This window comes from Eleutherodactylus coqui, chromosome 9, assembly GCF_035609145.1.
Source record: "Eleutherodactylus coqui strain aEleCoq1 chromosome 9, aEleCoq1.hap1, whole genome shotgun sequence".
In the NCBI taxonomy this organism is placed as follows: domain Eukaryota; kingdom Metazoa; phylum Chordata; class Amphibia; order Anura; family Eleutherodactylidae; genus Eleutherodactylus; species Eleutherodactylus coqui.
Genome location: NC_089845.1, coordinates 92,271,543 through 92,286,142, shown reverse-complemented (window position 1 = coordinate 92,286,142; position 14,600 = coordinate 92,271,543). Strand labels below are relative to the sequence as shown.

Sequence of the window (14,600 nt, the reverse complement as noted above, 5' to 3'; positions counted from 1 at the left end):
ACAAGAGGGCATCCTCTACATCTAGAGGAAAGCAGGTTTCATCACCAACACAGAAGGGAGTTCTTTACTGTAAGAGCAGTGAGACTGTAGAACTCTCTGCCTGAGGACATGTTAATGGCAAAAACAATAGAAGAGTTTAAAAGGGGCCTAGATGCCTTTTTAGAGCACTACAACATTACAGGAGGATATAGACATTAAAGGGGTTGTCCCGCGCCGAAACGGTTTTTTTTTTTTTTTCAATAGACCCCCCGTTCGGCGCAAGACAAACCCGATGCAGGGATAAAAAAAAACAAAACAGATAGTACTTACCCGAACCCCCGTGGTCCGGCGTCTTCATACTTACCTTGTGAAGATGGCCGCCGGGATCTTCACCCTCGTGGACCGCAGGGCTTCTGTGCGGTCCATTGCCGATTCCAGCCTCCTGATTGGCTGGAATCGGCACACGTGACGGGGCGGAGCTACGAGGAGCCGCTCTCTGGCACGAGCGGCCCCATTCAGCAAAGAAGAAGACCGGACTGCGCAAGCGCGTCTAATCGGGCCATTAGACACTGAAGATTAGACGGCACCATGGAGACGGGGACGCCAGCAACAGAGCAGGTAAGTGAATAACTTCTGTATGGCTCATAATTAATGCACGATCTATATTACAAAGTGCATTAATATGGCCATACAGAAGTGCTTACCCCCACTTTGTTTCGCGGGACAACCCCTTTAAATTGTCAGAAGGGTCGTTGATTATTCTGACTGCCATTATGGAGTCGGGAAGGATTTTTTTTCCCCCAGAATGAGGGTAAATTGGCTTCTGCCTCGCTGGGTTTTCTTTTTGCCTTCCTCTGGATCAACAATGGAGGGTGGGCGGGAAACAGGCTGAAATAGATGGACATTTGTCTTTTTTCAGCCTAGCATACTATTTTACTATGTTACAACATTTAAAAGATGCGCCAAATTTATGTAGCACCAGAGAGGTGTTCTATATTTTTGGGCCTCCAGTCATCTGGGGACAACAGGGGATTATCCACTATCTACTAACCCTTAGTCTTGAATCCACCCTCGCGGTCTACATAATCTCTATTTTCCCAGACACATCCACTAGTTGGGGTCTGATATATGTTCGTCTGTTTGAGCCCTAGTATTTTAAGTTTATACAAATAAAATTTAGTATTAGAAGCACATGTCCTGCCTGTGAAGTGCTTTAAATCTTTGGATTGTATCTGCCTCTGTGATTGAAATTTATCACAGCAGTGCACATTTATTCAATGTAAGCTGTGCCTGCAGTTACAAGCGCCGGCCACTACACAAAGGTTGGTGCAGAGGCTTTCATTGCTTCAGCTCTGATCTCTGTGTATTTGCTGTGCCGATCGCATGCACCTGCTCAGCTGATCAGTTGGGGTCTCGAGCGACGGACCCCAGCCGATCAACTATTGATGACATCAGTAGTATTGTGCCTGGAAAACCCTTTTAAAGGATTAATGCATTTTACAGATGTTCAGTGTGGGTGCCAATGTGGGCATCTCCACTGCATTGGAATCGATAACAGAGGATGTACTAAGAATTGTCTGGGCAGAACTGGATTGCTGACTTCACATCTACCGTGTCACCAACGGCACCGACATCGAACATCTGTAAAGAGCATTAAAAACTTAGAGTTCTTCTCTTTTCATGACATTCTGGTTGTTGTATGTCAATTCATGTATGAATACATCTGCTTCACTTTTGCACTATTCTTTTTGTATCACCCTGTACAATTAATAATATTTATTTACTTATGCTGGAATACCCCTTTAGATTATGTCACCTTCAGCTCAAAGTGCATTTTTTTTTAAGCCTGGAATACCCTTTTAATTAATTTTGGGGGGGAAAAAAATACAAAAAAAAACTTACTATGCGCTTGCAAATATTTAGTATTTGATGTATATATCGTACTGCAGTTTCTCATTTATGATTTGACAGATATTATATAAGTCTGAAGATGTGTGCTTGCTTTTGTAGCAAAAAAGTAGTGTCATTATTCCAGATTTTTAGCCACTTTCCATTCCATTGCCTTCCTGTTCTGAAATTACTGTAGCTGAGGCTACAGGCGAATGATGCCAATATCGCTGTACTTTCCACTTCATACGCTGCGGCCTCAGAGTACTTCATACTTATTTTTCTCGTAACAGCTCTTCGTCTACTTCCAGCTTTACAGACTTCAATTTTTTCAACTTTCTCTCCAGGTGCAAAGATATGAGATCTTTCCTGGTGATCATTCCAACTGCCCTGTTCTGAAGATCTACGACGGTGAGATGGCGAAGTCCCAGTGTTCGAAACACATTGTACGCCCGTTGAAGTGAGAAGTGAGCTTGGACAGCGACAGCAGATTTATTAATATATGGATCCTGTGAAGAGAGGTTAGAGGTTATGAGTATGGTATGACATCACACATGGTATAAAGGGCGCTAACATTTATATAACTGATGATGCCCTTACTATTCAGAGGTGTATACCACTTTAAATGATTATTGGATATCGTTACTAGGGATATGTGACATAAGTTTCCTGTGTTAAAGGGTTTTAAGCTCCAGAAGCCCTCCATTCTTTGCACCACTAATGCCTCACTAAGATAACTGTAAGGCCGGTTTCACGTCTGCGTCGGAACCTCCCGCTGGAGGTTGCATCAGAGATCCGGCTGAAAATACCAGAAGAAAAAGTTCTGCAAGTAGCGCTTTTTCTTGCGTCCAAAAGTTGGGAGGATGCCAGTCTAGTCAATGGATTCTGCCCAGTGCAGTTCGGTTCTGTCCAGAGACAGAGCTGTTCGTCCATGGGGATTCCCCTTTCCTGCTCCCTGCCACAAATATGATACCACCCTGACCTACATTTGTAATAAAAAAGGCAATGAAATGGTTGCAAAACATGAAAACAACTTTGTTCTTCATCTGCAGCCTTTACAGATTGGAAATTTTAATTGTCACGAGGACTGTTTTCTCGCACGACAAGTTACTGTTTTTAGTAATATCATTTTGGACTATATGTGATTTTTGGGCAGTTTTTATTCAAATTTTTGGAGGCAGGATGAGCAAGAAAAACAGGAATTCTGGTATAGTTTTTTAAGGGTTTTTTAATAGTGTTCAGAGTGCAGGATTATTAAAGGGGTTTTGCAAGTTATAGCTTTTATATAGTTCCGGGTTTCCAAAACTATATAAAATTACTACGACATCTAGCAGGTTGCACTACCCAGCCAGAAAGCCTGGTGAAGTCCAATAAATCTGTCACTTGGGCTACTAGTCTAGAAGCCCTGAGGCAGGATAACGGGACGTCACTGACGATGTCCCTGTCTGGCATCCTAGTGGCTACGATGGTCACATGGGTAAATAACCCACATGACTGCTTCTGAACTTGTAAACAGAAGACTGGAGCAGCAGTAAACAGCGGGGGACCTGAGTGCTGCAGGAGGGGAGTATTGTGTTTATTTTTTGTTATACAATGTGTCGCCCCACTGCCACTAATGTTAGCAGTACTAGCAAAACCCCTTTAATGCATTAGGCTGTATTCACACATGAGTTCCCTCCAATAGCATTCTGGACAGAACACGGACGTGAAAATAATACATTAATTTCAGTGTGTTTATTTACATGAGTGATTCTTCTCTCAGACCAATGGTCCAAGATGGAAAAATCGCAGGATGTCCTACTTTGGGCGATTTTGTTTAGGCATCGCCCATTATTTTTATAGAGAAATCCCACTCACATGTAAATGCAAGTTTCATACGATTGTGATGCAATTTTTCTATTTTTACTATTAAAACAACATACGATATTCACACACATGAAAAACGTGTGAACATCACATTTGCGGGGATGCAATGAGTTTTTCTTGCAAGATGCATCGCAATCGCTGGTTTACAAGTGGGATATCAGTTCTAATTTCTTGGACTGATATTGCACTCGCCCGTGTAAATCTAGTTTCATAGTACAGCTTGTTATGGCTACAGCGATACCACTTATGTTGCTTTTTATTTTATTTACATAATAAAGCATTGTTTTTAGAGATGAGCGAACGTACTCGTTTCGAGTAATTACTCGATCAAGCACCGCAATTTTCGAGTACTTCCGTACTCGGGTGAAAAGATTCGGGGGCGCCGGCGGGCGAGGGGAGGCGTGGCGGAGCGGGGGGTAACAGCGGGGAACAGGGGGGAGCCCTCTCTCTCTCCCTCTCCCCCCCACTCCCCGCTGCAACCCCCCACTCACCCATGGCGCCCCCCGAATCTTTTCGCCCCGAGTACGGAAGTACTCGAAAATTGCGGCGCTCGGGCGAAAAAGGGGTGTGGCCGAGTAGGTTCGCTCATCTCTAATTCTTTTCAATTTTAAGAAATGAGATTTTGTTACTTTGTAAATAGTTTCAACATTTTATTTGACTATTTTACAAATATTGTACTCTATTTAGGGACTTGGTTATGCAATGGCATGACAAGACCTAATAAGTGTACAAAGACGGCTCACCTGGGGACTAGCTTTTTAATAATAATGAAATGAAAATGAGTTTTTAATATGACTCTAAGCGCCTGAATTCGCTGGAGCTTTTACAAGTATTTTGCATATCTGGATGGTCAAACACGTCCGCGCTCTTTGAAGTTTGGAGCAGGCTGGTGAGCTGGTTCTTCTACTTTTCTTGTTTTCTGATTGCAGTAGAATGTCAGCTGTATGTTACAGATGAAACCTGCTGTTGATTGCCGAAGCTCAGCTGCTGAGTCTGCTCCCTCACCACGCATTCATGTATAGCAGTTCATGAGAACGGCTTTCTGTATTTATACAGCACAGGCCAGGAAGGTATTAAAGTGGAAAAGTATTATGGGTAAAATGTAAACTGTTTAATCTGCTAAATAGTGCATGCACCCAGCACAGAATATAACAATGGCAATTTTGAATATGTGAGCACCAAAAAGTTAAACTTGTGTGGTGCAGAGTGCTAAGGCAGCCGGAATGCAGTTCTAAGCTCTCGCTCACAACCTGAAGGTTGTGGGTTCACTCCCCGCAAGGTTCAAGTAGCCGGCTTCCATCCTTCTGAGCTTGGTAAAATGAGTAGGTGGAGGTAATAAATATATTAATAATAATAAACTTTATTTGTATAGCGCCAACATATTCCGCAGCGCTTACATAGACAGGGGATACAGAAAGACAAAAGTACAAACATTACAGAACCACAGTTACATAGTAATCAATTGATGGAAACAATAGGGGTGCGGGTCCTGCTCCAACGCGCTTACATACTACAAGTAATGGGGTGATACAGAAGGTAAAGGGGCTGGAGATGTGCACTGTATGGCGAGGTGGAGAGTAAGGGGTGATATACACATAGACAATGGTCAGACATTTAGCCGTGTGACGGCAGAAACAGTATGACTGCAGGAGCGGTTTATGATGGCTAGCAGGGATTGCAGTCAGTAGGTCAGGGAGCATGTTATCAGGCGGAGTACAAAGGGGTTTGTTTAGGGAATTCGGTATGCCTCCCTGAAGAGGTGTGTTTTTAGAGCACGCCTGAAGTTCTGCGAGTCCTGGATTGCTCGGGTAGCCTTTGGTAGTGCGTTCCAGAGGACCGGTGCTGCTCTGGAGAAGTCTACTCATATTACTTGAAAGCGCTGCGGAATAAGTTGGCCTTATGCAAATAACAAGATTTATTTTATTTATTTACAACATACTACATTTGTCCAACATGGGAGTTGTGAATTAATGAGTGTTGAAGGGATCGTATATATATTCAAGGCAAAGTGAATTTTTTAGTTTTTCCCAGACTAATCCTTTAACTTGGCATACAGAAACACCGATCACAAGCAGGAAGGAAATAACATAAAATGGTAAATCTGCTTTGAATGCGAATTCTCCTCCATAATATAATAGGCTGTAGTGCAGTTTCTAATAGTTAGCCAAAGTAGCTAAGAAAGTTGAAAACCATTTAAATAGACAGAAGCATTCAGCTCTTTAATCAGGGAAGTTATGAAATAGAGAAAGCCATAATTTCAATACTAAAGAGGGGTAAAGAAAGGGACAGCAGATATGAATTACCCTGAAGAAAATATACATATGCATTAAATCTCTATCAGTAAGTAAGACTCTTAGAAGGGAAATTAAAGTAGCCAACCTTGTACAGTTTAACAAAATGTCCCAGAATGGAGTAAATGATTATGATTCTAATGTTATATGTTGCTATAGTGTAATTCTGAAAACTCCTTGTCAATAGTAATATAAAAAGGCCTTATACATTGCACCATGCACACTGCAACTTGAGCAAGCCGAATGTGCCCATGAGAATAGATGAAACCTTACCTTCTATGCTGTGAATCAAACTGTGAAATGAAGTGCTGAAAGCAAGGTTTGTTAAACCATATACCACAGGCTTACCTTCAGCTTTTGTGACTGGAATGATTCCAAGTATTAAAATTGAGAATTAAATCAAGCAATATGATTTTTTTCTATGGCAGTAGTATATTATATGTTTAAAACCACTTTACAGTCTATTTCATTTCCTTGATAGTAAAGCACACTGTGCTGAAGGATGTGGGTGGCTGGGAGATTTCATAAACCTGCTCAATGTACATCCAGACAGCAACATTCCTACTGTTAGTAACATGTTAGTAAGCAGTCGGGATTGATTGATATTCTAACATAAATACAACAGAAAGGCTTGTTCCCAGACTAAGAATTCTGCCATTCAAGCTGCAGAGAAACTGATTTGAAACCTGTCAGCCTACAATACAACAGCATTTACACGCAGCTTTATATATACAACCCCAGTTCCAAAAAGTTGGGAATGTAAAGAAAATAAGAATGCTATGATTTGGCAATCCCATATAACCATATTTTACTCACAATAGAAAATAGAACACATATCAGAAGTTGAAAGTGAGATATTTTTCGATTTCATTTTAAAAATTAACTCATTAAAGGGGTTGTCCCGCGGCAGCAAGTGGGTCTATACACTTCTGTATGGCCATATTAATGCACTTTGTAATGTACATTGTGCATTAATTATGAGCCATACAGAAGTTATAAAAAGTTTTTCACTTACCTGTTCCGTTGCTGGCGTCCCCGTCTCCATGGTTGCCGTCTAATTTTTGCCGTCTAATGGCCAAATTAGACGCGCTTGCGCAGTCCGGGTCTTCTGCTGTTCTCTATGGGGCTCCGTGTAGCTCCGCCCCATCATGTGCCGATTCCAGCCAATCAGGAGGCTGGAATCGGCAATGGACCGCACAGAAGAGCTGCGGTCCACGGAGGGAGCAGACCCCGGCGGCCATCTTCAACCGGTAAGTATAGAAGTCACCGGAGCGCGGGGATTCAGGTAAGCGCTGTGCTGTTTTTTTTTTTAAGTCCCTGCATCGGGGTTGTCTCGCGCCGAACGAGGGGGGGGGGGTTGAAAAAAAAAAACCCCGTTTCGGCGCGGGACAACCCCTTTAAGAAATTGATGACAGCAACACATCACAAAAAAAACGGGACAGGGTTAACAAAAGGCTGGAAAAATGCTACTAATGAAAAACAGCTGGAAGCTCAATTTTGTACTAAGTCACATGACAGTGTATAAAAAGAGCATGTTACAGAGGCAGAGTCTCTCAGAAGGAAAGATGGTCAGAGGTTCGCCAATCTGAGAAAAACTGCATCTAAAATTAGAAAATATTTGACTTATTAACCCTTTGCAATACAATTTTGGATTCAGGGTTTCCTAGGGGGCTTTCTCTTTCTGCCATTATACAATGGCACCATCTGCTGGCTAGAGACAGTACTGCGGTATGGGACATGCGGGAGAGCCCCCTGACAACAGCGCGGCCAGGAATATACAGTAAGAATACCCTGCCGGACATCTTCCAACATCGGAGCTGTATAGGCTTCAATCAGAATGTCTTCACACGTCAGACAGTGGATTGGAAAGGGTTAACGACCCAGGACTGCTGAGCAGTTAGAATACATCAGACAAGAATGGGACAATACTCATCTCCTAAATATCCAGCAATTGGTCTTCTCACTTCCCAGATGTTTACAGACTGTTGTAAAAAGAAGACGAGATGCTACACAATGGTGGACATGGCCCTGACCCAACTTTTGTGAGACGTCTAGCTGCCATCAATTTCTACATGAGTTATTTTTCTTAATGAAATGAAAAAATGTCTCCCTTTCACCTTCTGACATGTGTTCTATATTCCATTGTGAATAAATTTGGAATCTTGGAATGTTTAGCTTGTAAAAAAGAAGGCTGAGAGGAGACTTAATAGCTGTCTACAAATATCTGAAGGGCTGTCACAGTGTAGAGGGATCAGCCCTATTCTCATTTGTACAAGGAAAGACCAGAAGCAATGGGATGAAACTGAAGGGGAGGAGACACAGATTAGATATTAGAAAAAACGTTCTGACAGTGAGGGTGATCAATGAGTGGAACAGGTTGCCACAGGAGGTGGTGAGTTCTCCTTCAATGGAAGTGTTCAAACAAAGGCTGGACAAATATCTGTCTGGGATGATTTAGTGATCCTGCACTGAGCAGGGGGTTGGACCCGATGACCCTGGAGGTCCCTTCCAACTCTACCATTCTATGATTCTATGAAAATATGGTTCTATGAGATTTCCAAATGATTGCATTCTTTTTTTCTTTACACTCACTGACATTTTTCACAGCGTCCCAACTTTTGTGGAATTGGGGTTGTATATACGTATATTGATTTATTTTTTTTCTCCATAAAAGTGTTGTTGCACATATTTTTTTCAGTTTATGATTAGCAAATTGAGTCAGAGGGCCTTGGGGTGCGTCATATGTTGGCCCCAATTTCTATTTATCCGAATGTGTGAGCAATGTGGAAGTGAGGTAATAGGCAGAGTTACAAGGGGATATGACTTGGACTGCATGGAAAATGTTGATCACACAGAGGCTTATGCTCCTTTGGTATCTGCTACAGTGATTACCGCAGTCTCTCCACTTTTGTAACTGGATCAATACAAGAAGCAGGACTAGTGTGACAGTGCAGCAGATTACAAAAAAGGGCCAGATCTTCCCTGTCTTCCCTTAATGATTTATTTTGTCGGGGGGATTTTTTTTTCTAGATGATTAAATTGCACATCTCGGTTTCGCAGTCTAACATTGTGCAAGTGAATGTATATGTTCACTTAATGGGGTTGTGACTTGAATACAACCTTTGTTCATATGCCCCATTAGGGATATTTCACAAGGCAAGATTAGTCTTCAGGACGCACCACAAGATGCCGTTTGTGGAATTCCGCTTCAAAATTCAAAGGACTAAGTGCAGATTTTGATGCAGAATTGCAGGCAGATGGAAGTCATTTTCATTTCTGCATCAAAGTCCACAGGTATAGATTTTCGCGTGAAATTTACTGTGTGTGGCAATGCATCTTGCAGGCTAATTCCGCCTGTGTGAATGGACCCAAAGGTTATATGAATATCAAACAGCAGGGACTCTGCTTTGCAGAGTGTAGATCTCGTTCTTGCAACTATCAGCAGTCCTTCATCTGAATGGCCAAACTACATTTATCCAGCAGAGGCGGCTGTTGCAAGGGAAATACTTGGCTCTATGTAGCTTTCTATGGCAAAATCAGCTATTTGGTGAGGAGTGCTAGAAACAGGACTTGGGAAACCAGCTATTTCCACCAACTGGTGGAGTTAGGGGTTGAAGACCAGGATTCATCAAGTGATGAATTTGGCCCTAAGGCAAACCAGTGTGGTATAGTTGATCTACATCCACCAATCCTGACAGCTATATGTGTAAAACAAAGAAAGATAGTTGGATTGCAGAATTAGGGTGAAAACACACTGCCGCGGGCGCAACCACGCTTAGCACAAAACTGCGATTGAATGAGGGAGATTTCTTCTCCCTCTCCAGCAGTTCAAACTCCGCAACAGAGTGCAGGAGTTTGAAAAAAGAGGCTGGAAGACAGGTACTGCCCGATCTTCCCTGCACAATGTATTCACTACATGCGGTGAAGATTGGACGTGTCCTATCTTTTCTTGGGCGCAAAATCCCGATAGTGAAAGCGAAACCACTGAACTCTTATTGAAATCAGTGGTTTTGTTTTGTCCCTTTATAATATTAATAATTATAATCGTGTCCGTATAAAGGGAGAAAAACAGGTCCATGTGTTTAAGCCCTTACGCATATTGCAGTGTTAAGAGCTTATTCACATGGGCGATTTTCATGTCTATGCTGTCTGTGTTTGCAATTGGCTGCCCATATACAGCACACTGACGCATTACAGTTAGTTGAGTTAGGCTCATTTTACATGGGCGTTCGCGATTTTGCTGCAAGAAAATCTCGGCAAAATCACATCTTTGTTCAATGCGATTTTTGAGCGTTAGTGATGCTTTTTTTTTTAGAATATTCTCGCATCGCTGCCACCTGCAATAAAATTGCGTGAATTTTTATAGCGAAAGTCAATAAGACTTTCTAATGTTAAAATCGCAACGCATGTTAGTTGCATTGTGATACGATACAAAGCAGGCTCCATAAGGAAACATGGGAGATGAAAAAAATTGCACATCGCGATAGAGCATGTTGCGATTTTTTTTATTTCTTAACATCACATCAATGAAAACTGACCGCTGATGGGACGGAGATCATTGGTTTCCTAAACTGCTTTTTTAAGGCTGAATGCACATGACTAGGTCAGATTCCACATGCAGGATCCCGCAGCGGAATCCGACCCTGCGCACGGCCGATGACCCTGCGTACAGGTCCGCTGTTTTCTTATCTGTACTGCGGATGTGCCAGCCGGTGCAGCGGCGCACATGCGCAGTGCAGATTATGCCGCACCTTAGCTAAGTGATAAGAGGATAGAACTAAAAAACTGGCAGTGGAGAAGGCGCAACACTCCAGGTTAAAGCAAATAGGAAGTGACCAAAGGTTTGGGAAACTTCTCCTTTTATTTAATAAAGTACGTGATCAGCTTATGAAAACGCGTTTCGGGGAGAACCCCTTCATCAGTGCAGCTGGTGTTTAAAACATACAAGCAATTGGTGGGTCCCAAAAGGGTTAATGGTTAGATCTGTTTGCCTGTGGGGTGCGGGTCAACCAGGGCAGGAGCAGGAAATAGAACATGCTGCTATTTTCCCTCCACACATGGAAAATTGCACTTGATTTCCACTCGTGGACAAGAAAAAAAGCGATTTTCAATAGCATGTTTATGGGCAGTATTTGCTGCAGAATCCAGAAGTTGACGCTTTGCCCGTGTGCTTTGGGCCTAACGCATCAGGCGAAACTTCAGGCGTGATTTTCTCGCCCATGTGAAACCACCCTTATGTAGACATGGATTTGTTTATGCGGCTTACAGCATGGCGTATTTTGATCCAACTTCTCGGATAACAGTCACCCGTTCAAATCAATGGGTGCGCAAAAAAAATAAAAGCAAAATGAATACCAAACTAACTATAAAGGACAATGTTGAGATTTGAAAGGTCGTTACAAAGAATCAATTTTCAAAAAAAAAAAAAGATCTGCACTTTACATAGTTCTTGAGCGTTACCAAAACAGACAGAGATGAGATGTAAATTATATATGATCTCCCAACCTGGTATCACTGCGTCAATCTGGAATGCATTTAATAGACAAGGAACTCTCATAACCTCCTTTGTTGTATTTTCTTGCTGGCTCATTTTATCGACATCTGTTATGTTTATACAATATGAATTAAAACCCAGGAATGCTGTTTGTACTCAGCTACTTTTGTTGAAAATGTAAAGTCTCAGGATTGGCGATGTTTATGTAAATCAGTGCGGCTGACACAGCCATCATAAACACATGATTTAAATATAACAAACACATTGTTCACAGAGGAAATGTTTGTTTTTGTATTTGGCTCCGTCCTTACCAGATTGATGAAGAGTTGCTGATACTGAGGGTCTGTAGAGTATTTGGTAAGCAATGTGTTCATCCGAGCCTCATCAGGCAGCTTTTCCACCGTTACCTGGAGAAGTCCAGATAAGATATGTGTGAGAGGCAGAAAAGAATGATCACCATCTCAGTGCATTGAAAGCAAGATACTAAACTACAAAAGATGAATGACCATTTATACCGCAATCTTATGGGTATTGTATGAAATAAGCTGTGCCATTTCAAAGCCTCAGACATCTGCAGAATTTCATTTTCAGACAGCGACAAAGGAGATATTTTCCTGAGTGTGTTTTTTCCCCCTTCCAATTTCCCTTATAATACACCTTAGCATGGCATAAAATCCTAGGAGGTCTTGTCTATACTAGAGGAACAAGCAAGATGCAAGGTGCATTCATATCTTCTAAAGCCTCAAGCATATGGCCATGCTATATCTCCATCCAAAGTGTGTTGTACAAAGAAGTCTCTGGAGCCACACTGTACCTCCACAAGCCTTTCATGGAGAAAGATACAATAGAAAGGTTCTTGTGTGTTAAATTCATAGAGAATCCAACAGAAAGACAAATGGTGGAATGATCTATCAGATACTGTGTTACAGAGAATATGTCTCACATAGGGGCCATATGGAGACAACTTACGTAATGTAATGCACGGTTTGTATATAAAGGAACACTTTACTTTTCGCAGTTCAGTCATTCTAGAACACAACTTAAACACATAACAATGTCTCTGAGATTTCAGGCTCGACGCGGTTTAATGTCACTTTCTCAGTCTAATCCAAATTCTCAAGCCCAAAATTGATAACAGCCATTGAGATAAGAAGTGTCCCACCACTCACTAATGTTCCCCTGTTACTAGTTGCAGCAGACCTGTAGACTAACTATTTAGTTCCTAGCAGTTTGCAAACTTAGCAGCTTTAGTGAGGACGGCCTCACTTACAGGTTTTTAAATACAAAGCTCCGATGTCTTTCTTAGTCTTGGCTCAAGGTTCGACTAAAGAAAACTATTATAAAATGTGGACATTAAGGGCCCAACTCCAGAAGTTGCACCTTAATGTCCATGTTTTTTAATAGGTTTCATAGTGAACAGGCAGCACCGCTTTCCATAAGAAAGCTTAATTCCTCTACACAGGAACAATAGAAGGGGCTCCACCCCTTTCTCTTCTTGTTTTGGTCCATGGTTCAGCAGCACAATCCTTCTCTCTGGTATTTATGCTGCTTCTATCCCTAGATCCCTGCGTCCTCAGTCAGTGCAGCAGCAGTCCGTCTGCAGTCTACTACACTTCAGCAACGCTCCCAGCTGCACTTGGACTTTTATAGTGCTGACATCATTTCACTGGGAGCATACTCAGTTCTGTTTGGAGCAGCCATCTTGGTACCCAATTATGAAGTCAAGTACACCTTTTAGGGGAGCCCCTTAAAACGCCACACAGCAGTATTCAGAGTGCCTGCATTTCCACAGTATGCCACCACATGGGCCAGCGGCGCATCTACCCTGGAAGCACAGCTACTATGGGGCCTATGGTAAAAGAGGGAACCTGACACTGAACTGTTTCTCCTGCTTCCAAACACAGACAAGTTTTCTTGTAACTGTGCAAGCCCAAAACACAGAGCTCTGATTCAGTAGCTGTATACACTCATATGCACTGAGCCTCCCCTGCAGGCAGCAAGATTTTTATCATGTATTATGAGAAGGGAAGCAGGGGATTTGGAGCTATAAGAGATTGATGTATTTATACTAATTTTCTAGTATTAAAAAATACATAGAAAAATACGGTGTTTAGGCCAAAAACTATGTTTATGAACTTGCGCCACATTTTCTGACATAGTGTGACATATTTATGAAACATTCCACCACTTTCTACTGGTACAAAGTCTCAGAAAACAAACAGAAACTCAAGCGTAATATTCTGTGGAATCTAGGGCTCCGGTGTCTTTTGTTTTGCTCCTTGTTACACCTGACCAATAAAACTAATAAATCAATTGGGTAGTAAAAAAAATCAGTAAACTGTTTTGTAATTACATAAATGTGCAACATGACCTTAACATAACCATGACTATTGGCGTAGAGGATTTTTTTTCAACTATTACGGTCAAGTCTGAAAAATAACTGTATATTTGATCATTTATTACTATTTTCAATTCTTTTTGACATTGCTCATGTGTTTGAAACAATAACATTGTAACTATACAGAATGTATCCCTCTAGAAGTCATTCACTCGTAGCCAGGGGCAAAGAAACATAATAAAATCTGAATGTGAATAACAAACAGTGAAACATGCCCTACATAGTGTCTCTGATAAACTCACTTCAAATAGCTTTCCAAATCAATCCTAAAAATACAAATCCGAAATATGCTGTAAAACAAGCCGACTGTACAATGATATTGTCCAAAGATATCTCTTGTCTGTGTGCGGTGCATAAGAGCCTCACGGAACTGCGTACTTTATCAAGAAAATGTTCATATGCTTTTAATCAAACATAATAATGTATTTTGTCATATATACTAAAAGAGATACAGTACATGGTATATATCCACAAATACATATTTTATAGTCATACAACACTGAGTCCATTTACTATCTAGAATTTGAGGTTGGGTCGTCCTAATTAAAGTTGTTGTTTCTTCTCTAGGTTTTCCAATAGGGACAACAGAAATAGCAGCCATTTTAGAGATGAGCGAGCACCAAAATGCTCGGGTGCTCGTTACTCGGGGCGAACTTTTCGCGATGCTCGAGGGTTCGTTTCGAGT

At 41.6% G+C, this 14,600-nt stretch overlaps 1 protein-coding gene across 1 annotated transcript in view; it reads right to left on the bottom strand.

Moving 5' to 3' along the window:
• Positions 1-669: 669 nt before the first annotated feature.
• LOC136578224 (chloride channel protein C-like) overlaps positions 670-14,600 on the bottom strand; it is a 211,417-nt gene continuing 197,486 nt past the window's right edge. Inside the window, exons 17-18 of the mRNA XM_066578074.1 lie at positions 11,829-11,924; positions 670-2,375 (exon numbers count right to left, since the gene is read on the bottom strand). Of these exons, the coding sequence (XP_066434171.1) occupies positions 2,142-2,375; positions 11,829-11,924 (330 nt within the window). The 3' untranslated portion in view covers positions 670-2,141. The remainder of the gene's footprint in view (positions 2,376-11,828; positions 11,925-14,600) is intronic.